At 37.3% G+C, this 25,030-nt stretch overlaps 1 protein-coding gene across 1 annotated transcript; it reads right to left on the bottom strand.

The window, feature by feature from the left end:
• Positions 1-982: 982 nt before the first annotated feature.
• Positions 983-19,389, bottom strand: LOC148841660 (5-hydroxytryptamine receptor 4). Its single transcript, XM_088922328.1, has 2 exons — positions 19,338-19,389; positions 983-2,073 (listed from the first exon to the last, which is right to left on the bottom strand). The coding sequence occupies exon 2, from the start codon at positions 2,054-2,056 to the stop codon at positions 983-985; it is 1,074 nt and encodes a 357-aa protein (XP_088778454.1). The 5' UTR covers positions 2,057-2,073; positions 19,338-19,389.
• Positions 19,390-25,030: the final 5,641 nt, after the last annotated feature.

Below are 25,030 nucleotides of genomic sequence, written 5' to 3' on the forward strand. Positions count from 1 at the left end.
TTTTCTTTGGAGCCTAAAGGCATATTTTCTGCCTCTTCCTTATTACGCACATGCGTGAAATAGTAATTTTCTATATTAGTCACTTCCTTTTCCTCATCTAAAATCTTTTATTATTTTTTTCAATTGAAATTTTCATTTAAATCTCTGTTTTGGCCTTTGTAATACCCCTTTCTAGCTGTGCTCACAATGTATTGTATGCTCTTTCTTTAACTGGATTCTGTTCTAAATCCTTTCAAGAAGTGCTTTCCTTATCCTTCTGTTTTTCTTAGTCATTTTATTAAAACATTTTATCCAGTTTACTTTTTCTTCAGTACAAGCGGAATATCATTGAAATGTAATCTTTTAATCACCTCCTTTCTACTGATGTCATATCTGTTGTATATTAGTTGTATTATAAAATCTGAAAGAGGAAAAAAACAGGAAAAAATATTTGAGCTGCCATTAAAATCCGCACTCCGGATTACTGGGATTCATTGGCTCTAGGAAACATCCCCACAGTTTCAGACAGCAGTGCTTTCAAAACCTACTGGCAAAACCACTTCACAGTTAGATTTAGCAATCAACCCTGCCTTATAAAATTCCCATTGACAGTAAGTCAAAATGTTTGTTTTATAATGGTCTTATTAAGATATACAACTAAAGGATGTGTACAGTATAACATAACACTTCAGGGAAGCAGACAGAAACAAGCTCTACATCATTATGCTCTTAGTTGCAAATCAACATTATTTTTTAAGAGTATCAATCCAGTTCGGGTTTTTCTCACCTTTTGTAAAAATGTTTCCTTTACAGTGATTTAAATGGGATTATAACAGTGTGACCTATTTTATTGATAAACAGATCACATAAAGACCCAGCTAGCTCATTTCCATCACAGCTTAGTGTTTACAAATATTTTATTATCTTACAGTAACACATTTTTTCTTGCATGCCTAATGAAAAGCAGGTTAGAATAAAAGGGAGGGAGAAAGCTGTAATCTTATTAGCTAATTGCCCGTTCATTTCCTTCTTTTTTGGTGTTAGACAGGTCAATACTCGGGGGTGAACCAGGTAAGCAAATCTTACATCCAATTATCATGAAAAACGCCCTTCTGAAAGACCTGTTGAAGAAACCATAGAGGAAAGGGTTCAAGGAGGAGTTCACATAACCCAGCCACAGAAACACTTCCCAGATCACCATGTCTGTCTGGTACTCTATGAAAGGATCAATGACGTTTGTGGTGAAGAACGGTAACCAGAAAATGAGGAAAGCTCCCATGATTATGCCAAGGGTTTTTGCTGCTTTTCTCTCTCTTTTCATGGAGTTCCTCTGTTTCTGCTTCTTGGTGGAGTTGACAGCCCCGTTTTGTATCGTCATCTGGTTCTCAACTGCGTTTATTTGCATAGCTTGCCTTTTCGCTGCCTTGTAGATCTTCCAGTAGGCCACCAGCATGATGAACATGGGAAGGTAGAAGGCTACAAAAGAAGCAGTGATGGCGTAAACCTGGTTGACCAAAAAGTAGCACACATCGTGTGGCAGCTTGGTTTCAATGCCGAGCTTGTGAAGCCCCAGCAGTATGGGAGCGAATGAAATAAGCAAAGGGACAACCCAGCATGTGATAATAAGGAGAGTGACTCTAGTCTTGGACATTTTAAACCCATACACCAAAGGATTGCACACAGCATAGTAGCGGTCAAAAGCGATGCAACTAAGGTGAAAAATGGAGGCTGTGCACAGCATCACATCCAGGCTGGAGTGAATTTCACAGAACACGGGACCAAAATACCAGCATCCTTCAATGGTCCTGATCATGCTGTAGGGCATGACAATGAGCCCAACCAGAAAATCTGCGACAGCTAGGGACATGACAAATGAGTTAGTCGGTGACTGCAGCTGTTTGAAGTAAGCGATTGACAGGACGACCAAAAAGTTACCAAACACTGTGCAGATGATTCCTGTGATTATAAAGATGTACAAAATTATTCTTGAGCTCCTGCTTCTCCAAGGGATGCAGGGTTCATAGAAGGTGTATCCAGAGGAATTCATGCTGTCGAGCCATTCAGAAATGTTTGCCATAGTTTCTTAGATACAGCCTGAAAAAGAAAATGAAAATATGTCAAATTGCCCTTATAAATTTACTAAAAACAGCTCTATGTTCCATGACAGAAAAATTACTGTTGTTGTCTTTAATATGAGACTAAGAGTTTTCCTAGACTAAATACCTAGGAGGTTATAGAGCGACACAACTTTCACCTGGACAGAGGATCAGTAAAATGCGACAATTTTTTTGGTATTACAATTTATTAAAAAAATCCATACACATTTGCTTTCTATGTTTTTGAGACATTAAGAGGTGGTGAGTGAATATGCGTTACAGCCCTCTGTGCTTTATTGATAAATAGATATATTTGTGTATAACGCAGACACCTTTTTTCATTGTAAATATCAGAGAATTCATTAAATGTATTGTGAGGACATGTCTTTATTGCCCGTCATTGCTTTGCTCACTACATTCCTGGGTATATTATGAAACACAATTGCATCCACTATCAAACCCATGTGAGATATTTAATTAGTTTATTTCTATTATATAGTACCTTGCAAATGAAATTGACCCCATTCCAACAATGTTCTATTGTGCTAAAATACAAACAGATGGTGTATATACTTTTTAAAGTACACATTATAATTTGAATGCTCCTACTGAGTTAAAGTTAAATATCAATGAAAACTGCAAAGTTAATTGTATAAGCATTCCCCTCCTTTTCTATGATAAACCTAAATTAGGTTGCACAAAATTACAGTATGTCACACAGTTAATTGAATGGACTGTGACTTTGAAAGAGCCACAGAGTTCAATGGCTAAGATGGGGAAAAATGCACAGTACACTGGACAACAACTCCCCAAAGCTGTCCTGTTTGTGCTGAAAAGTCTAATCTCAAATCCCACATGGAATGTGCACCAACGTATTTAAGTGACACCTAAAAAACATCCAGGAAAGTTTATTTTTTCTTTAGACAAACATAAATAGAACCTTTTACTCTTAATGCAAAGCATTATGTCTGCCACAATCCCAACATAGTGCATCACTATGTCAATACCATCCCTATTGTCAAGCATGGTGGTGGCAGTATTATGTTATAGTTCTGTTTGTCAAGACTGAGAGAAAAATGAATGGCGCAAAATCCAGGAGTATCTTAGAGGAAAACCTGGTTCAGTCTGCTAAAAGCTTAAAACCTGAGCTAAATTTCAATTCTCAGTAGAACCATAATTCATAACACAATGCAAATGTACAATAGAGCGGACAAAAGTGAACATCCATGAGTGGCTCAGTTAAAGGTCTGACTTGAATCTAGCAATAATTCTCAGCCATGATTTGTAAATTACTATTTCAGGAATTTGGTCAAGTTCTAATTAATGTGATGAAACAGAAAAATTAAAATTTTAATATTTGACGTTAACTTGCCTTGCCGAGAAAATGAAAGCCTTAGCCTTAAGGTCAAGGCTAAGAAGAAGAAACAACGGAGATAGGCTGGTGCCATACTGTAGGTGTGATGGGTTAGACGTTTGACCAAAAATGGGGAGAAACAGAAAAAGAACGGGAGAAATGAGCTGAGATTGTGAAAAGGGGATGTGAGGAAGGGGTTGGGAGATAAAGAGAGGAGGCAGGAGCAGTTAATAATTCCTTACACTTACAGTATATAGTGCTTTTCTGGCCATTCCACTCAATGGTAATGGAGCCTCTCCTCCACCACCACCAGTGTGCAGCCCCACCTGGATGATGCAACGGTAGCTATAGTGCACCAGAATGCTCACTACACAGCTGGGAGGAGAACAAAGTGATAAAGCCAATTCATAGATCGGGGTTATTAGCAGGCCAAGACTGGTAAAGGCCAGCTGGAAATTTGGCCAGGATGTTGGGGTAACACCCCTACTCTTTTTGAGAAAAGCCCTGGGATTTTTAATGACCACAGAGAGTCAGGACCTCAGTTTTACGTCATCTGAAAGACGGAGCCTTTTTACAGTATAGTGTCCCCGTCACTACATTGGGGCGTTAGTATCGCCACAGACCACAGGGTGAGTGCCCCCATCTGGTCCCACTAATACCTCTTCCAGTTGAAACTTTAGTTTTTCCCAGGAGATCTCCCATCCAGGTACTGACCAGGCTCACAGCTGTGAGTTGCAGGGTGCAGTATGACTGCTGGTTGCAGTTGTTCTAGAGCTCCAGGGAAGGATGATGGCATCAGAGGAACATTATGGCAGGTGGAAGGAATCAGGGGTCGAAAAGCAGCTTGTTCGAAATGGGATGAGAAAGCAACTCAAGTTCTTGCTTTGAGGAGGTGAACAGAGGTTGGATTGCCAAGTCTAGTTGTGCTTTGAAGGCTGGTGAGCACCAGGAGAGGGATGAAAAGGTGAGGACTAGTTAGGCCAAGGGACATCCATCTTTAACAAGATAAAACACTGAATGTGAGAAAAAAAAATTCTCACAAAAGGGGCTCAGCAGGCAAGATTTTTATGTGTAAGAGAGTGAAAGTACAGTATAAGATAACAATCTGACCTCCCGAACATCTGTTTAAAAACTCCATCAATCAAAAATTCCTCAGCCAACAGAGTTTGAGCAAGCTGACAAAAAAGAATAGGTAAACCAGAACATCCCATTATATACATTTGGTAGAGATTCATTCAAAAACTCTCACAGCTGTATTGTCTGCCAAAGATGCTTCCACCCAGTATTGACTCAAGGAATTGAATAATTTTGCATTCAATCTATTTTAACTTTAGATTTTATTTGCAGTTTTTGTTGACTTATTCTTTTCCCCAATTCAAATTTAATTCTTTAATTAAAAATATGGAGTTTCTGAAAAATTTTGTATATACAGTATACCTCATTTGTACATCAACAAAACAGGACATCACTGGAAGGAGGTGAATACTTTTGCTAGGCACTGCACATTGTCAAGGCTGCTTATTTTATTTTGCTTGGGTCTTATTAACTTTAGATGAGCTTGTTTAAAAATATCTCCATAGGTGATTCCTGCTGTCACTTGAACAAGGAGCGTAAAGGTAGTGAAGCAATCAACCACAGCTTGAAATCTTTGATGAGGAGTCTAACCTTTTCCTTTCTGTGGCAGTCACGCTGGCTAGGCGGACTGTGATTTTCAAAGACCAAGAAAAGCAAACCACAGGAGTGAAGCAGCTGTGGGACATAAAATCATTTGAACACGCCACACAAATCATACACCTGCTTCCATTAAGCCATGCTAAGTTGAAAAATCCTGTCACAATTCATTCCACTGCTCCTCTTGAGTATTCCTAATGAATTAAGATACCTATTTAAAAAGTTTCTGAGAGCAAATGAAATTCACTCTTCCATTCTGATAGCAGTCAGGTTGGAATTAATACTCAATCTTGTAACTTTTATTGTTAATAAACAGTGATCCAAAAGCAAAGATTACACATTGAATGAAAAGTACATATACAGTATATGCAGACATTTTATCGGATAACCTGTGTAGAAAATATTACAGGTCCTGCTTTCCTTACAGTAACCTTAAATATATTAATGCAAATCTAATTCATACACTCATTAACACTTAGAAACACTGATTTAAAATAAAACATACGTTAATTTTTTTTATTCAAAAGCTCTATGGCTCCTGACACCCCTATTCTGAAAAGAGGAAGAGGAAAATAGGAAAATCTGCACAATCACAATACATCTGATGAAAATCAATGATTTTTTAATCAGATGCAGCTTGTTTTATCCGCAAGTTTGCTTTACAGCAAAAATATGACTACTGTACCTTTAGTATTACCTTCAAAGTAGCTATTCCAAAATTCAATTTATAAGCATATTTGTAACTCCAATGAACATATCACAGAACAACGGGAATTCTGAAAAGGTTATAAACCAATGGAGAAAAAGAGAAAAAATATTTTTGTTGCTTTAATTAGATGTAAAAAAAAAGTAATGGATAACATTTATTTAAAAAATAAAACTCTTTTCTAACATCTTTTGCAACACTCTGTGGATCAGATGGTATAGGGGAGTTTCTCTTTGAGGGTTTCCCCATTGAATCATGTATAGATTCTAAGAGAGCAGCACATTTAACTAACTAAAAACACGGAACATTTAACTAAAACTCAGACCCTGTTGTAAGCATTTTTGAACACAAGACCCATACCACGTGTCCTAGACATTACTGAAACACCAAGGGAATGTATAATACATAATTAAGCATTCTAATTCAAGGCAAAAGGCATCAAGTTACATTAAATTCTTATCAAAATAAAGATTTTATGCTATCCCTATCAAGCCTTGAACCCAAACACAAGATAAATGTGACCTAGAAAAGCTTGGTGTCCTCCCATCGCTTATGTCCTTGATAGTGGGGAAGAAGGCATCACCCGATTCGTGATGATTCGTCAAAGCAAGAAGCAGTGTGCACAGGCTTAGGAGGTGATCTGGCCTTTCTGTGGAGTGTAGGTAGAGGGACGAGCAGCAAATCAGACTTTTCTTCCCTGGTCCAGTTGAGCTCTTTGCTACTTCTTGTCCTTGGTGTATTGGCTTCACTGGGTCTTGACTTCCTTGGGTACTGTCTTCCAAAACTTAATTCCTGACTTCTCAGGCCTGACTTCCAAAGCTTACTACCTGTCCTCGTGGGCATACCTTCCAAATTGTGGTTCTTGGCTAGCCCCATTTATTAGCCTTATACAAAGACATTCCAAAGTCTCGTCTGTCGGGGTTCTGGTTGGCCATTTTAAATCTGAGATTTTCATGTCTCTCCTTCAGGGATTTCCATTGCTTCTATCAGGAGAGACAGGATAAAATGTCCAGAATTTATGAAACCCATAACTTCTTCTGAGTAATTCACACAGGTTTGATATTTAGATTTGTGAACCACCTATCTTCTGCCCATTCACTTGATATCAAACAAGCATAGCACAGTCCTTCCCAGAATAATTATGGTACCCTTAATTGTATTTTAATTGAATATTTTCATCTTACCCCATTTGTAAAGGGAATGAAGGAGGTGTTGTGGAAATACATCCAGTACTTCATGCAATGTTTTACCAGTAAAGAATGAAGGATGCTATTTTACTGTTTCAAAATTCTGATTTGCTATACAAGCAATGGGAGGGGGTTGTACCTCATTTTGCCACTAGAGGGGTGACTAGATATTCCAAACTTCGGTCCCCATCCAATGCAGTTAGAACAATATGTTCTCTAAATTCTAAATCCTTTTAGTAATGCTTGTTGCAATCCGAACTTTGACTGTTTCATCTGTTTAATTAATAAATTACTCTTTAATTTAAGACTAAATACGTGATATATATGGGCATTTCCACAGATATCTCATTTCTTCATGTTTAATGCAGTTGGTTATTTTTTTTTACTATAACCATGTGATTTCTTCTTTAATATCAACAGAGTGGTAAAACATGGTGTCCATAGTACATAAGGTATATATATATGGATGAGTATTTATTGTATACATACTGTATTTGGATGATCTGAAGGCGTGCTTGCCCAATTTCTTAAAACTGAAGTTTAACAAAAGTCCTTTCTTGCATTCTTTGCAAATAATGACCCCAATTTGTCCATGGAGCAGGGGGTCTCTTCTCATGACTTGAGAATCACCAGGCCTACTTTGCTCATGGCCAAATGGGTTTATGGCCATTTTTTTGTGCAACTCTTATCTCCCCTTGAAAGGAAAGTTCACATATCTTCTCACCCTTGTGGAGCCACAAGGAATAACAAATGCCCCATTATTCAGAGATGTTCCAAGTGGCGGCTGCATGCAGGCTTATTTTGTTAGCAAGAAATGAACACACATACCCTCATATCAGTATGATTTACATCTCTTTACTAATTGGGGTAAATGTACATTTCCTTAAATTCTTAAGCTTGTTATCCTCTTTGCTTAGAAAAATATGATTGAACTAATCAAAGACCTGCTACAATGGCTGTAATGCTAGTAGGCAGTTAATAGTCCCTAAGCCCTCTTTAGACACGCTATGGGTAGCACAATCCTAATCTCTAAAGAGCAATATTTTATATTGGTGATGCTAATCTGCTTTGGAACATATGGTCTCCCTGTTGTGTTCTTTCATATTAATGTCAGTAAAGCTTTGCTTTGAATCCTACTGGGATACCAGAGACACTTTTAATGAAAGTCAAACCTGCATGTTTACATAAACTCAGATGATACCCAAGTGTCCAAGTCTTTGGAGTTGCAAGAAGATAACAGCTGGAACTATTCAGAAACTAGCGTAGTCTATAATGGTTGCACTCCAGTAAAAATAGAAATTTAATTAATACCAGAGGGATTATAGCTTTATCTGAAAATAGTCTTTTACAAAACTTTCCCCATACAGAACAGCATTTCATCAGCTATCTAAGGTTAAACCTAAGCTGAGGTTTACAATGTTACGTTGAGAGAAGCATTTAGTGTAGATCTTGTCATTGTTATGTCCATTCCATACAGAGAGGACTCTTGGTTTACATTCATCACATGAACTAAAACACAGCCCAGGGATTTATATTAAGAGTTTTAACCTTTTAGTTCACTTTAGTTCATAGCCAAAGTCAACCCAGCAAGTTTATTCAAGATGAACAGAGAAAAATGAACTATAGTACATAAGCTAAAAATGTGAAAGTGCTTTTAAAACCAAGAACACAAGGCAGCTCTTTACTCAAAACTACTAATTGAACCAGATGGGCTGAATTGACTCCATTTGTTTGAAATGTTTATTACGTTCTTATGTCATAATAATAATCATAATGATAATAATAATAATATTTAAAGGTGGCTTCTCAAAGCACTTTACAGAATAGGAGCAGAGGGGTAAAGTACAGAACCAGTTAAGTAAAGGCTCTTCTAAAGAAGAAGGTTTTGAGTCTGGATTTGAAGGAGTTTAGAAAAGGTGATTCTCTGATGTCCTTGGGGATAGAGTTACAGAGCTTTGGGGCATAACAGGAGAAGGCCCTGTCACCCATAGAGTGTAGACAGTCTTGGAGGACAGATAGGAGCCCAGAATTAGATGAGAGAAGGTTGTGAGATGGGGAGTAGGATGATAATAGCTCAGACAGGTACTGAGGTGCCAAGCCATGCAGAGCCTTATACAGTAGGTAAGCATGAGGATTGTGAAGTTGACATGAAACTTGACAGGAAGCCAGTGCAAGGACTCCAGGATAGGAGTAATGTGATCACTTGTACTAGACCTGGTCAGGATACTGGCTTCCAAAATTTAGACATACTGGAGTTTGTTCAATGTGGATTTAGAAACCCCAGAAAGTCAATTCGTAGTTACAGTAGTCATTTCGGGAGAAGACAAATGTGTTGATCACCTTTTCAGCCACAGTTAGTGATAACATATGACATAGTCTAGCCATATTTCCGAGGTGAAAGAAAGATGTTTTGACAATATGTTGCAAATGTGGGTCGAATGTTCAGCCTGAATCAAATATCACCCCCAAGTTTTTCAATTTAGACTGAAGTTTAAATACAGTACCATCCACAGAGAGGGTTACAGCATTGGCTTTACAAAGTTAATGGAGGTGTCAAAAAGCATGACTTCAGTCTTGTCACAGTTCAGATGAAGGAAATTCTGAGTCATTCATGTTTTTATGTTGGAGATGCAATTAGATAGAATAGCCAGGATAGAAATGATAGTTGAGGCCATGTGATCTTAAAAGCTGACCAAGTGGAAACGTGTAAATGCTGAGAGTAAGGGACCCAGTATTGAGCCCTGAGGAACACCAGACTTAATGAGCCCAATTTCAAACCTAAATCCGCCAAGAGAGACAAAGTGACAGCAATCAGTGTAAGTGATCAGGTAAGACTTGAACCAATTGAGAGCAGTGTCAGGAACTCCAAACACAGTCTCAAGACGAGAAAGTAAGTTATCGTGGTTAACATTGTCAAAAGCCACACTGAGATCAAGAAGAATGAGTTTAGAAAGAGAACCAGAATCAGAAGCTATTAGAGGATTGTAACAGAACAGTTCTTTCCGGACCCTATGTGGACGACACAATCGGAAAGTGAGGAAACACTGGGGAAAAGTCAAGCAGGAATACGGGGATGAAAACATTGGGGCGTGTCCATGCAGTGCGCTGGTGCACGGGGGAGGTGTGGCCGAGCCAAACAATCCAAAAATAATCCAGACGGGGAATCCAAAAACAAGCTAGAGTCCATGGCCAAGCAATCCATCTGAAACAGGAGATAAAATCAGGAACCGGGTCGGAACCGGCAGGGGGAACAGGAACAGGAACAGGAACCGAGACCTAAAACCATGACGGAGCCAGACTCATCCAGACCCGGGCTCGCACGATATGGAAATCAGATGCAGAGCCCGGAACTGACTGAGTGTCTGGCTTTTAAGGGGAATGTGAAGGAGGCTGGAACAAGGGGCAGGTGCACAGAATAAGTCCAAAGTGAAAAGAGCCCTTAAGGAGGAGGGACTACAATCGTGACAAAGATCTTGAGAGACTTTAACCATGGCAGTTTCTGTGCTGTGAAGTTGTCGGAATCCAGATTGGAGGGCTTCGAAAAGGTTATTTGCGTTGAGGTGGTTATGTAACTGAATTGTAACAGCACGTTATATAAAAGGATCAAACTGCAGATTTATAAATATGAACTTGCTTTCTGCTGATGTTTCTGATGCTTTTTGTGCAGCATGTCATCAATGCCTCAAAACCACCACATCCGCACACAAACACATTGGTTTCTATTCCCAGGGTTATAAAAAACGAATGGTGATCTCCATGTACAGAATCTTGCCTAAAAGAGGTTTTAAAGATGCTTCATATGTTACATACTTCATTTGAAATGTGTGTGCTACCCATATTTAAATACATGTAAAAATACATATTTCTAATTATTTTGAATGGGGTGTCTAATTCTCATTTATACAAATGCAGATATTATAAAATTGTCCGCAGTAATATTCACAAATTTATTTTTTAAAATTATTAGAACATTGGTCTACACTCCATATTGTAAGAATAAATCACAAGCCTTATACAATCTATCACAATCTATTTAACATCTATTTACAGTAAATATATACAATTATACAATCTATTTTTACACTTTAATTCCTCTTCACAAAAAAATGGTTTCCGAGTTTGAATTTCCAATGCAGAGACTACAGATACAGTATATACAGTACAAAAAAATTACTGTGTATGGATAATTCCAGATATTTAGAACATAACACAATAAGCAATGACAATTTTGTATTGTTCACACTGAATCCTGTTTCTAATATGACACATCAACTTTTCATTTGTTTCATTTAAGAAAATGTATTGGATGTTTGACCATAAACACAATATATCCCAGATTATGCAAACTTTAGTCCGGACGTAAGAATAGGCGTAAAAGTAGTAAGTATTCTGGGAGCAACTGAAAAATATGCAGAAAAGCATTGCTCTTTCTGATCTTAGAGTGTATCCTGTGACTGAAAAAAACAAATCCTTGTTTGCAAAATTAACCTGCCAAGAAAGAACAAACAAATCATGATATGCAAGCCCCGCAGTGGCACTTCAACATCATCTCGTAATACAACAGCTATTGCATCAGCTCACTATAAAACACATACTGTATGGTGGTGTAAGGGAAAAAGACAGGAAAAAAGCTCATTCGGCTTACAAGTCTTCTCCATTCAGTCAGCTAACTCTGTAAGGAGCATTCACTCACAAACTACTTTCATCATTAGTGCACCAGAAATGACTCAACAGCAGACGTTTGCATTGCCAAAGATTTGCATCTGCTTGCTGTCGTTGAAAGCAAAATTTAAAAAAAACGTAGCTTTTAGAACTGAAGATATCTCAGTGTCGTTTCCATGGTCATTGATCCCTAGTGAGTACAAAAGGCTTCAAAATAAAGTTTCCAAGGATTCTTAAAAAGCATAAGTCTTTATAAGAGCCTTATTTTATATTGGTGGAACATTTGATGTTTACTGTTTTCTTAAGAGACTAATGAACTAAATTTGGAGTTTTACAGTTTGTATAGTGTTTTTATTTCTCAGAGATGTAGTAAGCATCTCTCCATCCATTCATCCATCAGAAACCTATATATATATATTACTGGTAAGGGTGAAAGCAGACTCATAAGACGCAAGGCAGGAGGGCACCAAGGTAGAAATATCAGTCCATCTCAGGGCATGTTCACATACTGTACATAGGGACAATTTGGAGACACCAGTTTCCTTGGTCAGTATGTCTTTTGGAAAGGGGGGGAACTTGAATTTATAAAGGCAAAAGCACAATACAGAGACACAGAAGAACATACCCACTTCACATAAAAGCTGCCACAGGCTGAACTTAAATTTAGGACCCAAAAGTTGGGAAGCTGCAGTACTGACCGCCATTCCACAGAGCTGCCCAAATTCTTCATTAGTATTCTAATACAAATCACATCATGGTTTGTGCACCGTAAAAACAGCACCTTACAATGCACCTGGTATTACAACTTGGTGTATTGCCTCAGCCCTAATATTTAAATAGAATTTGTTTAAATAAAAGTTTGTAACGTAAATCATTTAGCAGCTTAAGAATTTCCAAGTTTATGATGGTTCGCAAATTTACACATTTAAATCCCTGTAAATCTGAAACAGCTCCCTAAACATTCCAATTTTAGCGCTTTCTTAGAAAATGCTGGCAGAACATCTATATTCTTTCTACGTAACAAGTACTAGTGTACGTTTTCCAGTCCAGTTTATTCTTCCTGCTCATTGTTTTAAAGCAGAGTTGCTTATCACTATAATAGAATGAGTTATGTCAGAAAAATCTTCAGGAAACTTACCTAAAATCATCAGTTCATTTAAATAGTTATTTGAAGTGTCCAGCAAGTGAAGTTACCTTTGCTATTCTGAGGCATCCACAGTTACTGTACATTTTAAAGAGAGGTTTGGATTTGCTAAGATACAAGTAAAACCACAGAAGTGAGAAAAGAGTCAAATTACAGCATCCTCATTTCCAGTCCCTGTGTACTGTACTGTATGTCTACAGTACAAACATGTGAAAAGGTTCTCTCTATATAGCCATGAGTTTAGGGAATACATTCGAGTGACAATGGCAACAAAATGGGAAATCAAAAGTCTTCCTGCAGATGATCACATCTGACCTTTGTAAGACAGTCACAAAGTATCCTTAATCATTCTACAACCTAGTGCGTTGGCTTAAACTCTGAACATATGGCGAGTCTGTGTTTCTGTTATTTTTCAAAATCACCAGCAGCAGCAATCTCTCCATTCAGATGAGTCTGTTTTTACCACCCTCACAAGCATGACAGATCACTGGAGTAGGAGTCAAAGTGTAAGAGCTGACATTTCAGGGAAAAAAAGAAATGCTGTTACTTTCATCTGTGTGGAGTTCAGAGAGATCAGACAGACTAACAAAAGCAGATAATCACATATCCACATACCACAGTGTTATTATTATTTTAATACAAGCAGTAATAATTGGACAAAGACTATGCCAGAGGAGTATAAGTGGTTCTGCTTGAAATTTACTGACTGAAGACACTCGCCTAGGTAGTTTCGGAAAGATGTAATTCAAGTAACAGTAACAGCACTATAACTTTTGTCATTCATCAGTGGGTACATATTGAAAAAGATAATACTGTTCTTTTATCATGAATGTAGTTTAACTAATTGCTAGAATTCCTAATATTTGCAGCATTGAAGACACCATTAAAGAGTGTTTGGAATTTCTGGTGTGTGTGTTATAATCTTATAAATCTATTATAATACAGTATGTGTTACTGTAAAATACCATGCGATCTTCATACTAATTAATCTAAAATGGATGCATTAAAGCAGATACTGTATAGACAAGAAATGTTTAAGCCTAAGTTTGTTCCAGAAATATTTTTAAACCAAATGCTTTTACTAAACATTTTTGCATTTCCTATTTTGGGGGAATACACGATAACCAGTGTATTGTGTACTTTTTCATTTAATCTGAATATTTATTTTCTGTGAATGTGAAATCTTGTATATCTTTCTTCTGTATTTGTGTCTTTTATTTTTGTACTCAAGTAAAGTACTCAAAATATAGCTGTTTTCCCAACACAAGCATCTGATTCTGTCTTCCTCAATAAATCCTGCATAGAATGGGAGAATATCACCACAAGCAAAACATCAGGACTTTTCTCAAGTAAACCAAAAACTCAAATTTCCTTATCAGAATGATTTTAAAAATGTAATTACAAAATTGCATTTAAGAAATGACCCTTAACACTGAACACTCGATAATTACAGTCACATTTCATTATGCTGAAGATTAGAGTATCTTCCTAACTGTGTACAGTGTGTTTCACAAACTGTCTCCTCATCTAATCATTCTAAATATTAATTTGGTTGTGCAATTCTTAATATCTAAAAGTTAATCATCTTTTGTCCACCCCTCTCCCATTTTCTTCCTTTTCACACAGATTAGTATTTTTGGTTTATGTATTATTCCTTTTGTTTGTCTATATTGTGGTGTTCATGATTTACTTACTGTACAGTATGTGACAAACTGCAGAAGGTGTACTGTATATGAGAATAGTATAAGTATTCACTAAATAGAACATACTGTAGAATGATTAAGGCAAAATGTTTTCTCCCTGTTCTTCACTGATTAAGGGTGACCACCATAATGACATACTGTATAGAAAAAAGCATTGCTATAATTCAAATACAAAACAGATTAAAAATAACACACAAATAGACGAGACAGATATACTGTATGGAAGATCACTTTTGATTTTAAAACATAAAGAAAGGTAAAAATTGGGTGTCTTTTCTGCTCCTGATGTGTAAACCAGTCAAACCTGATTCAGTTCAGAAAAGGAAATGGAAATTTCAAATCTGATTGTGCACATGCAGTACAGTAACACGACACCTCTTGCTGTGAAGACAGGCAAGGCAGTTTTTTTTTTCAGTGAGGAGGTTCAAAGCCATGATCTCAGATATTTATTTTAATTTGTAGAGAACATATATTCTTTCACAAAAACAATTCCAAAAAGGATGACTTTGGCAAACTAAACTGAACCCTTCAGCATCAACATCACCCACATACTGTACCTAAAGGATTTTAGATAACACAATAAAAGAATGAAAATAAGCAAAGCATTACTGACAGAGGAAGTGGTAACTGTGCCCAGTTTCTGTCCTGACAATGTGTTTTTCCTCTTACCTTAACCTGAACTGTTTTTAGTCTCCATCAGCCCTCGTTTATATACCCTTCTCACTTTCACCAGCTTTGCCTCATATGATTTGTATTTTCTGTGAAAGTCACTACCAGCTGAGCCTAGCACTGCTGGTCTGCTCCTCCTTTGGGGGAAATCAATAACTGTCTTTGAAAACAGGAGTGACAGATAAAAAAGTAGCACTGAATGTATGTTCTCTCTGCAAGCTTAAATGCTCAAGTTACGGGACACAAATATACACTATTCTCCTTCATCACAATCAGGCTAGAAACAAAAGACTAACTGCACTTAAGAAATGTTTTAAAACTTCTGAGTTTACGAAAAACCAATGTTTTGCAGGTTACTTACGGATGACAATATCTGCAATATCTGCATTTGTTGAAGGAACAAAAGAGGAAACTACCAAAAATGAAATAGTCAATCTTTGTACTCTGCAGGTTTTTGGGAAAAACACTTCCAAATCAAAAGCTGAAACCGTGTTGCTGATACTTCTATTGGTATCTATAATCTATTATTATTTGTGTCAGTTTCATTGCTATGCACATGATACTCAGATTTACATTAAAACTTCCCCTTCTAATTCCCCCCCTCCATCATTTATCTCTTGCTTGCGTGACATCAAACTCCCCTTGCCATCAAATTCCCTGAAGCTAAACAGTGACAAAACAACAATTTTTACTGGTGGGCACAAATGTCAGCTGGAAAAGCTTGAGAGCTTTATGTGTCAGCCACAGTCAGGAATCAGGAGAAATCTGGGAATCATGCTTGATACTTTACTTTCTTTTCTGCCCTGTGTGAAAAACGTTGATTAAAACGTCTTTTTTCACCTTAGAAACATTGTCCACACCAAGACCTGAATTTTTGACTCTATGTTTAACCGTCTTCTAGTAAGTTGCAATATGTGCACAGGTCTGCAGCTAGACTTCTAAATCACACCAGAACTTGCCTATATCTATATACAGTACAGTAATCTGTCTCCATCATACAGTACATCTCTGAACTCCATTTTTACATGTCCTCCCATACACCGCTGTTCAGTTGTGGCTGGTCCTTTGCTCACTGTACCCAGGACTAAATCTTGGATGTTTTTAGTGACCATGCTTTTTGTGGCTGCTCCCTTGTTGCAGAATGTTCTTCCTCCAACACTTCCACAGACAAATTCTTTGACTGTCTTCACATCCAAACTCAAAACTCACCTTCTTACCAGGACCTACAGTATGTCTGATTGCTTTACATTCTACTGTATCTGTATGTTCTTGTTTCATTTTTTTCTTTCACTTTTTATTGTCTTTTTTTATTCATTACACACAGCATCTTGGGTTTGAAAAAGCTCTTTCTAATTAAATATTATTATTATTATTTTTATTTCAAAACCACTGAATTGTGATTTTGTTGTACTGTATGTATTCAATTGCATTGATTATCACCTCAATATTCTTTGTTGTGCTATATTTAGTCTGAATGTGAATATTACTACCCAAAAATAGTCAGTTTTGCCATTATTACAATATATTTTTGGTTTGTAATATTTACGTTCAGTAATTTAATAACTTCTAGATTTAGACTGTCACAGAGACATCCTATGACCCAAACTGGGTCTTTACTCAGGACACTTCAAGATATACTGTAGATTTTAAAGAGAAGCATCAATCGACATTTTTGTGAAAAAAAATGTGAGAAAAAATATTTGCGATATGGAAAATCCTACTCTTTGTTAGAGTTATTAATAAAGATTTGCAGGTCTAAACTAGTTTGATACTTGTTCCTTGTTTTTTGGATTGTTAATGTACAGAAGTACAAACGGACCCTGTGATGTGAGGTTAGGACTGCTGCCTCACTGCTGCTCTTCAGTCCTGGGGTTGACTCAGGACAGGGGTGCCATCTACAGTATGAAGGGCATGGGTCTTCTCCGGGTGCTCCAGCTTTCTCCCATAATCCAAAGACAATGATGCTTTAATTGCCGTCTCTAAATTGTGCCTGTGTGCATCCCACAATGGGCTGCTGGTAGGGAGCAGCCCTCCTTTGTATCCTGTTTCTGTGACCCTTACCTGAAATAAGCAGCTTTCTGATAAGGGGTCTAGTCCACTTTCGAAGAACGTTCTTACACTTTTTAATGACCTTCAATGTCAAGGCCAGAACATCGAAGCCCCACTGACAGTACAATTGGTCTTTTCTCTAGTCATGAGCCATGGATTCTGGCACTGGTGTGGTTCAGGGAATACACAAGCAAATACCATTTGCCTACTTTTTACTGTACCTACAGTACTGTACTTTTCATGTTAGCGGCAGATTTATACTGTACCTTTTCTGTGACAATTGAAGCTTCTCTGCTATTTTTTATGAAAATTAGTTTTTTTCTCACCTGTTTAAATGAAACACTAGTCAACAATTTCTTCTTTAGAAAATACAGCCCCTGAGTTTTCAGAAATGAAGATCTTCATGAAATCTGTTGCTTTGTGTTGAAGGGAATGTGATAAAAGCTATCGGACTAAATCTAACAAATCGGAAATGATAAAAGCAATATTTTTTGTAAGTAAATGGTGAAGTATTTAAATCCTTCCCATCTGGAAGGATTTACATTGTAAAACAGTCTTATAGTTTTTTTAAGGTGCAAGCTGTAAAATGACAAAATATTATTATTATTTAATCCTTTCTTTTGACTTATGCCTTTCCTAACTGAAATATACAAAAATGTCTTAAATTTAGGAAATACTGTAATATGTGTCTGAAACCATGTAAAAAGATTTTTATTGAAAAATAAATTGAACAATAAGGGTTTTTTCTAGCTTTGAAAGTCAATTTTTTTAATTCCTGAAAAATCTGAGACACAACCTTGATGTATCTGACCACTGTACTAGTAGTGAAAAATAGAGTTGACAAACACTGTAGGTTTAATCAATCCTCCTAAATTGAGAGACCTTGTAGTCAATTATTAAATTGATTAGTAAATTATCCATTAAATAAATTATTAAATTTCATTTTGTGGTCATTTGAGCCACTTCAAATTTTATTTTATTTTATTACCAGATATTGTATATAATGTCTATATGCAATAAATCCTTACACAATAAGAATAATTTTACATCTAAATAATGTTTTACTTGCAGAGAAATTGAGCTTTGTACTTAAAAAATACTTGGTGGGTTTAAATGGGTACACTTACCTTAAATATTAATAATGCATAACTATTTAATCTTTTGGTTTTTTTGTATGAGGTTAGAAATACTGGAAATAAATGTGAATTTGGCATGATAGGGTTGAATGGTAAGGGTTAGATTTGGTATTTGCATCTAACATAAAATGTAAATTGAACTTTTAAATTATTTATCTTACATAAGATACTGTAGGATAAAATTAACCCTTTGAATAAGCCCTAACTACTTACAGTAGGTTCTGAAGTAAGATTCTTCCTTTCTCTAAGTGTGTGTTTATTTGAAAATAAAATCAGGATGCCTGAGTGACATTTCTAACTGCATCTTTTAGTGTCTCTCTGGTTATCCTGCAGCTGACAAAACAATGTTGAATAACAGTATTTGAAAATGGAGACAGCAATTTATTTATTTTCTGAGGAGAAACGGTTTCAGCTGTTTTTTTAAGAGGTTTGTGAAAACATATATTGTGTGTATTGTGGGACTTTTGGTCATTAGATTCTGATTTTGCATTTGTCACACAAACAAAATAATTCAGAAAATAGAGATGCTAACACAATTGTTCCCCTGATGTCCTAAAAAACAAATTTAAAAAGGAAACAATGTCAAGCATAAGTTAAATGTTCCTACCACGACAGTATTTAGCCATGAAACCCAAGTACAAATTTGAAATCTGTAGCTGTTATGTCAGATGACATTCACTCCAGTGTAAAAAGCACATTTTGCAAAAGTAAAACTCTGCTTTGAACTGAGAGGTAGAAATAAGCATAGCTCCTGCCTATGAGGAATTGGCTTTTGAACACATGAAATGTCTATTTTTTCTCCATAAAACATGACAGCAGTTTGATACAGAAGATGATGTTGAATGTCTTTCTGAAAGGTTCATGTCATACATTTGTATTTCTTTATGTCTCAGCATAAATCAATTGTAACACTTCTACCACTTTTAAATAGGAGAAAAACAGAACATGCAAAAAAAGACCCTTCAGATGGTCCGTACTCACTTCTTTGTTAAACGCTCTCCCCTCAGATCGGCATGCTGCTAGTTGATTTCAGTAGCTTATAGTCCCTTCTCTTCTCACTGTGCTCATACAGAGAAGGCTGCCTGAGAGACATGTGGTACGTGGTACATTAATGACTGCTAAAATGGCTTTCTTGATTAAACCAGGAGGGATAAATAATTGTGATGCTAATTAAAACCACCCTTTTACACCCTCACTTAGCTAATTTTGGCTGCTATGCTAAGTTAATCATCAAGGTCTGTTTTCACACCTGTTTATTTACAGCATTCTGAAAATTTATTTTTGATTTAACTGTTGATTCAGAGCTTGATTATCATTAATTAACATAGTTCTGAGCACCTGTTTCTGGTTTACCATGGGTTTTACCTAATATGGGTTTGTGTATATTTAGGCTGGGGGATGTGTAAACTTTGAATGGTATGCATGTATTCTAAGCCTTTGTAGATAATAAGGTTTAAAGATTTGTAGACAGTAGATACAAATATCATGTATCCAAAACAATGAAGATAATCAATGACTGATAATCACTTGTGTGGGTAATACCTTGGAAAAAAAGCCACACATTCAAATGAGATTATCAAATTTCAGAATTTAGGCAAGACTGGAACAGATCATCTTTTGGATGTCTAGTCTTCAAAGAAAATCAGATGGAATTGATTGTGTTGATTGTGAACCAGTAGGTGGTGGTCTGTGCCTTGGATGAGAAACTCCAGTCCAACGCCCAAGATGATGATAGTGGACACTCTGTTAAACTAAGGTCCTAGTGTAACTACATGAGGCCATTAAACACATTTTAATATCTTCTTCCTTTGTGTCCTAGCTAAATTCCATCTCAAGCTTGCTCAATATAGCCTACCAAAATTTCTCTGTCCCCTTTAAGTGATGAAGTAATTTTTCACTTCAGTATTATTTGTCTCACTTGCTGCTATGTAGTGATCTGTGAGTGGCAAATGGCTGACATGTGCAGAAGACTGTGGGATGTACTAGATCAAAAGTTATTTATTCTTCTGAGCTTCATCATGTTGATAATTATGGCAACTCACAGTTGTGTTTTATGAATTTCCTAGGGCGTCTCTTGATAATAAATCTTTTTTCATCTAATACTGTACATCCAGTTTTGTTCATGATACCTCACTATAATTTCAAGTTCAACATTAACTTATAACGCTCATATTTTGAAATATACTGGAGACAAAAATAAAGATGTTATTGTGTTTTAATACTGCTGAATACAAAACTGTGCTAAATAAACTTTACAGCTATTGAATGTGTGGGATGCTTAAATGCATATTAAGCATTTAAGAACATAAGAACGGCTACAAATGAAATGAGGTCATCTGGCTATCTAGTCCATTTCTAGCTTGGATCAAGTAAGTACAGAATATCTTTCTGGAAAGAAGTCAGGGTATAGGCTGCTGTAACAGAGGACAGTAAAGGGAGTATGGATCCTGTGCAGGACTCAGGAGAGAAAGAATTCTAATCCAAATCAAAAGGCAAAAATGTGTTCCAGGAAACAGGCAAGAAGGTCTAATAACGGTTGAGACATTAGGAGAGCTACAATTGGAATCACAAGACTTAAATTGAAAACGAGGAAGCAGACAAGAAGGTCTGATACCAATTAGATAGCAAGAGTAAATAACGTGCACTTATTGCACTTATCGAGGAGAATCCCCAATAGTGAGCGGGGAAGTGAGGAAAGAGGGGAACTGAAATAGTGATGGGAGTAAACGGTGATAGTTACATTACTTACGGCTTGAGCATTTGTTAAACACAGTGGGAATGAGAGAAGGGTCAGAGACACATGCAGATTGCATAACTCCCCCCCTCTCAGGGGTGACTCCTGACGCCCTACTAGCCAAACTTGGACGGGTGTGAAAAGTCTACAATGAGGTTTCGGTCCAGGATGTCAGCCTCAGAAACCCAGGAATGTTCTTCTGGGCCATAACCCTCCCAGTCTATCAGAAATTGGAGGGAACCGCCATGCCATCGGGTGCCCAAGATCTTATGCACCGTATAGGTGGGTGAGCCATCAATGAGTTGAGGGGAAGGTGGACGTGGTTAACATCCAGAAAGCGGGGATTTGTGGTCAGGTTTGAGGAGGCACACATGGAAGGTGGGGAGAATCCTGAGGGTGGGAGGGAGTGCGAGGTGGTACGAGATGGGTGGGACTCGGGAGAGTCCTTGGAAGGGCTCTACGAAGCGAGGGCCCAATTTACTGGAGGGTTGCCGAAGAGGAATGTTCTTGGAAGAAAGCCAGACAAACTGTCCTCGTCTTAGTTGGGGGAAGGATCGTCAGTGTCTATTGGCAGAGATCTTCTGTCTTCGGGATGATCTTTGTAATGCTGTACTGGCTTTCCTCCATAGTTCCTGGAAGGGGTAAAATATTTCCGAACCGCAGGGATGTCAGTGTCAGGAATGGTGTCGGGGAAGAGTGAGGGCTGATAGCTGAGTGAGCAAAGAAATGGAGACATGTCCGTGGAGGAGGTGTAAAGGGAATTGTGGGCGTATTCGGCCCAGGGGAGAAGGGAGACCCAGTTATCGTGGGCAGCAGAGATATATGCCCTGAGGAAGGTTAGAAGGTCCTGGTTTCTTCTCTCTGCCTGGCCGTTAGCTTCAGGATGCCGTGGAGTCGGAAATACATGCAGGACAAATATATCAGCCATATTTCCTGGGCCGACGTAAGGGACGGAAGAGGGATAAAATGTGTGGATTTAGAAAAACGATTGATAACCACCACTTCCCACGTGTTCCCTCTGGTTTATGTTTCACTGTTTATTTTAAAGACTTCCATTGGGTTCTCTTTGTCAGGAGTCTTTAATGACATTTGACTTTTGAATACGTGTATCAAGTCCCTCACAATTATCATGGTTCAAGGCTAGCAAGGTTCAATTCCTTCAGCCTTATCATTCCATGAAGAATGGGTTGCACTACTCTTTACGGATTCCCCGGCAACAATATCTTTTGTATAACAAGGTGACCAAGATTGTATACAACATTCTAAAAGACGCCATAGTTAGGCATTACATAGATAAATTGAATTTATTCCCAAATAACTTACAACGGTAATGGAAATTTGCATGACAGCCTTCCTTTTCTTTATTTCTCGTTAGAATATACTGTATTAAGTCTGAGTGAAGACTGCTGCACTGATGCCATAATAACCTATCCAAGTGGAGGGTCATCAGTACCCATCTCATGCTTCTCCTACTCTTAGTCATGTGTGCACTGACTCAATAGAATCCTATAAATATTTTTCATTTCATACACTAATCTTTGTTTCCCATATTCTTAAGATCAGTATTTTCAAAACCCTGATTTGTGTGCATGTTACCTTTTGCCGAAACTTTTGCAATGCAAGCATTTTGGTTAATTCCCATCTCATTTTGTTATTTTGGAATGGTGCAGGTCTTGCAAGAGGGAGCTCATATAGCCTGAATCTGACAGTACAGGTAGCAGCTGGGTCACTGAACAGAATTTAAGGGCTCAAATGTCCCTATTTTATCCACTGATGTATTTCAAGCACAGCTCTTTGATTCTCTTTTATCTTTCTATATTCATTATGGAGTAGCCAAGTGGGTCTTATTTTAAATACCTGGGGCTTCCAATAAAGACCCCCCCCAATGCTGTAGCTGTGTTCCAATTAAACATTTCTGGATTTTAATTAAAAGAGGATAAAAGGCATGTTCTCTCAAAATTTGTGTTTTGATAAGCCAGTCATTCATATGTGTAACACAAGTGTTGTTGTGGAGAAAAGCCAGACATCTGTGCTTTGAAAAGACTGGAAGAAAAGGAAATCAGGGGTAAAGCGATTTATGAAATTTACTTCAGATGAAAGAGTCCTGATTCAATTAAGAACACAATTAAACATATCATTATCAGCAATGAGGCAACAATGAGTAGAGATTGTTTGTATATCTAAGAGGGAAACATCATTGGAAAATACTATAGTGTTTTACTTACACATTTTATATACGTCTGGGAAGCCTTTTTTCCTTCAACTAAGCTCAGTTAAACAGCATTGATAAAAACTATAAGGCTTACAATTCAACTGCAGCATAATGCATTTTCAATGTGATGAGCATCTATTATTATCAGATTTTTCATTGAAAGGTTTACTGAAATTAATTGAATCTTCACTTAATAATTTATGACAGTAAAAATGTGAATTAAATTATATAAAGCATACGGACTTGATTTTTCTCTTCAAAAACATTGTTTTGTTTTTTTAAACTTGGATTTACACACAATCTAAAACTGCAGGCTCCATCCCCCTCACACAAAAAGAGTAGTCCCTAATTTTTTTAGGTACAAAAAAACTGTCCTTTTTCAGGAAACAAATAGCAATGTGTGCAATGTTTGGCCACATGATAGCAAAAAATCTTTCTGTCCTGGAAAAAGTCCAGAGAAGAGTACACTAGATACATTTCTGGGCTAAAAGGTATGGCCTGCGTTACCAGGATAAATACAGTAATTGAACCCCTTTTGTCTTGGAAAGAGAAGATTATATGTTATATATTGTCATTTTTTTAAAAAGGATTTTCATGTGATCTAAAACTACAGGTACCATTCCAGTAACACAAAAATGATTTGACCAATTTTGTTCAGGTATAAACCATTAGAACCTTAGGTATAAACAATTAGAACCTTTTCATTAAAATCTTATCAATGGATGCAATGTTGGTTACCAAGATAGGAATAAAATATTGCTGCCGGGGAATTCATCCAGAGAAAAGCAACCAGATATTTTAAATGAGGCGTTACTGGTGTATAATACAAATTTAACAGAACATTCTCAATGCTTTTATATACTGTATTATGATATTTAAGTTAATTGCTTCCCCAAAGTGTCTAGAAGTATGTAGGTGTCTGATATACGGTATGAACATAAACACTTCAGTCTTTTTCATATGTACCCTCTTCGATCTCACCATGTCCCATTTTGCATTTAGATTTCATAATATTTTTTGCTACCTGCATGCAACATGCTGCACTTGTGCAGTAAACTGTCATTAAACAACAACTTCCTTGTTTTCCTGCTCAGTCTTGAATTTAATCTGTCTGTTACACCCAGGCTAGGAGCAGCTTGCATCCCGGTGTTGCTCCTAGCAACCTGAGCATTTGCATGTGGTCTCAGCCCTCAATCCAATCCCAAGCAAACACATTCGGAAGGCATTTCTACCACCAGTAATTTATCAATCAGGTGCATCCCAATCATCTAATTGAGCACAATTTTTAAGGATAACTCCCTGTCTGTTCAGTGCTCTGGCATTGAGTGAAACTCTCCCTGATTCTATTCAGTACTGAAGCTCTCCTTTCCTCTTCCACAGCCACCAAGGGCAATGAAAAGGTGAGGAAGCTTCTTCGTTTTCCAAGTCTTTTTCCAGGTCAGCTTTTCTTCTCTTCTACATCAGCTGTCTTCCTCACATTAACTGCTCTCTTCTCTCACTGTAGTTGAGCCCGATGGGCTTTCACACAGGGAGCTGAACTTACCGGACAGCTCCATTATTATAGCCTGCTGTCTCTACAGTCAGCTCGCCTCCAAAACTCAGGTGGCCCTCACTCCTCAGAATTCTTGCGCTTGGGGCTCAGCTTGCTGTTCCTCACGGCCCCTGTACACCTTGCACATCTGATGAATTTCATTTGCTGCTTCCGGGGCTGCATGGTGGAATAGTGGT

This window comes from Atractosteus spatula, chromosome 1 (genome assembly GCF_055471065.1).
Source record: "Atractosteus spatula isolate fAtrSpa1 chromosome 1, fAtrSpa1.hap1, whole genome shotgun sequence".
Lineage (NCBI taxonomy): Eukaryota > Metazoa > Chordata > Actinopteri > Semionotiformes > Lepisosteidae > Atractosteus > Atractosteus spatula.

Bases quoted from the DNA above. Each gene is read 5' to 3' on its own strand.
- LOC148841660 (XM_088922328.1), bottom strand. From the start codon at position 2,056: ATGGCAAACATTTCTGAATGGCTCGACAGCATGAATTCCTCTGGATAC.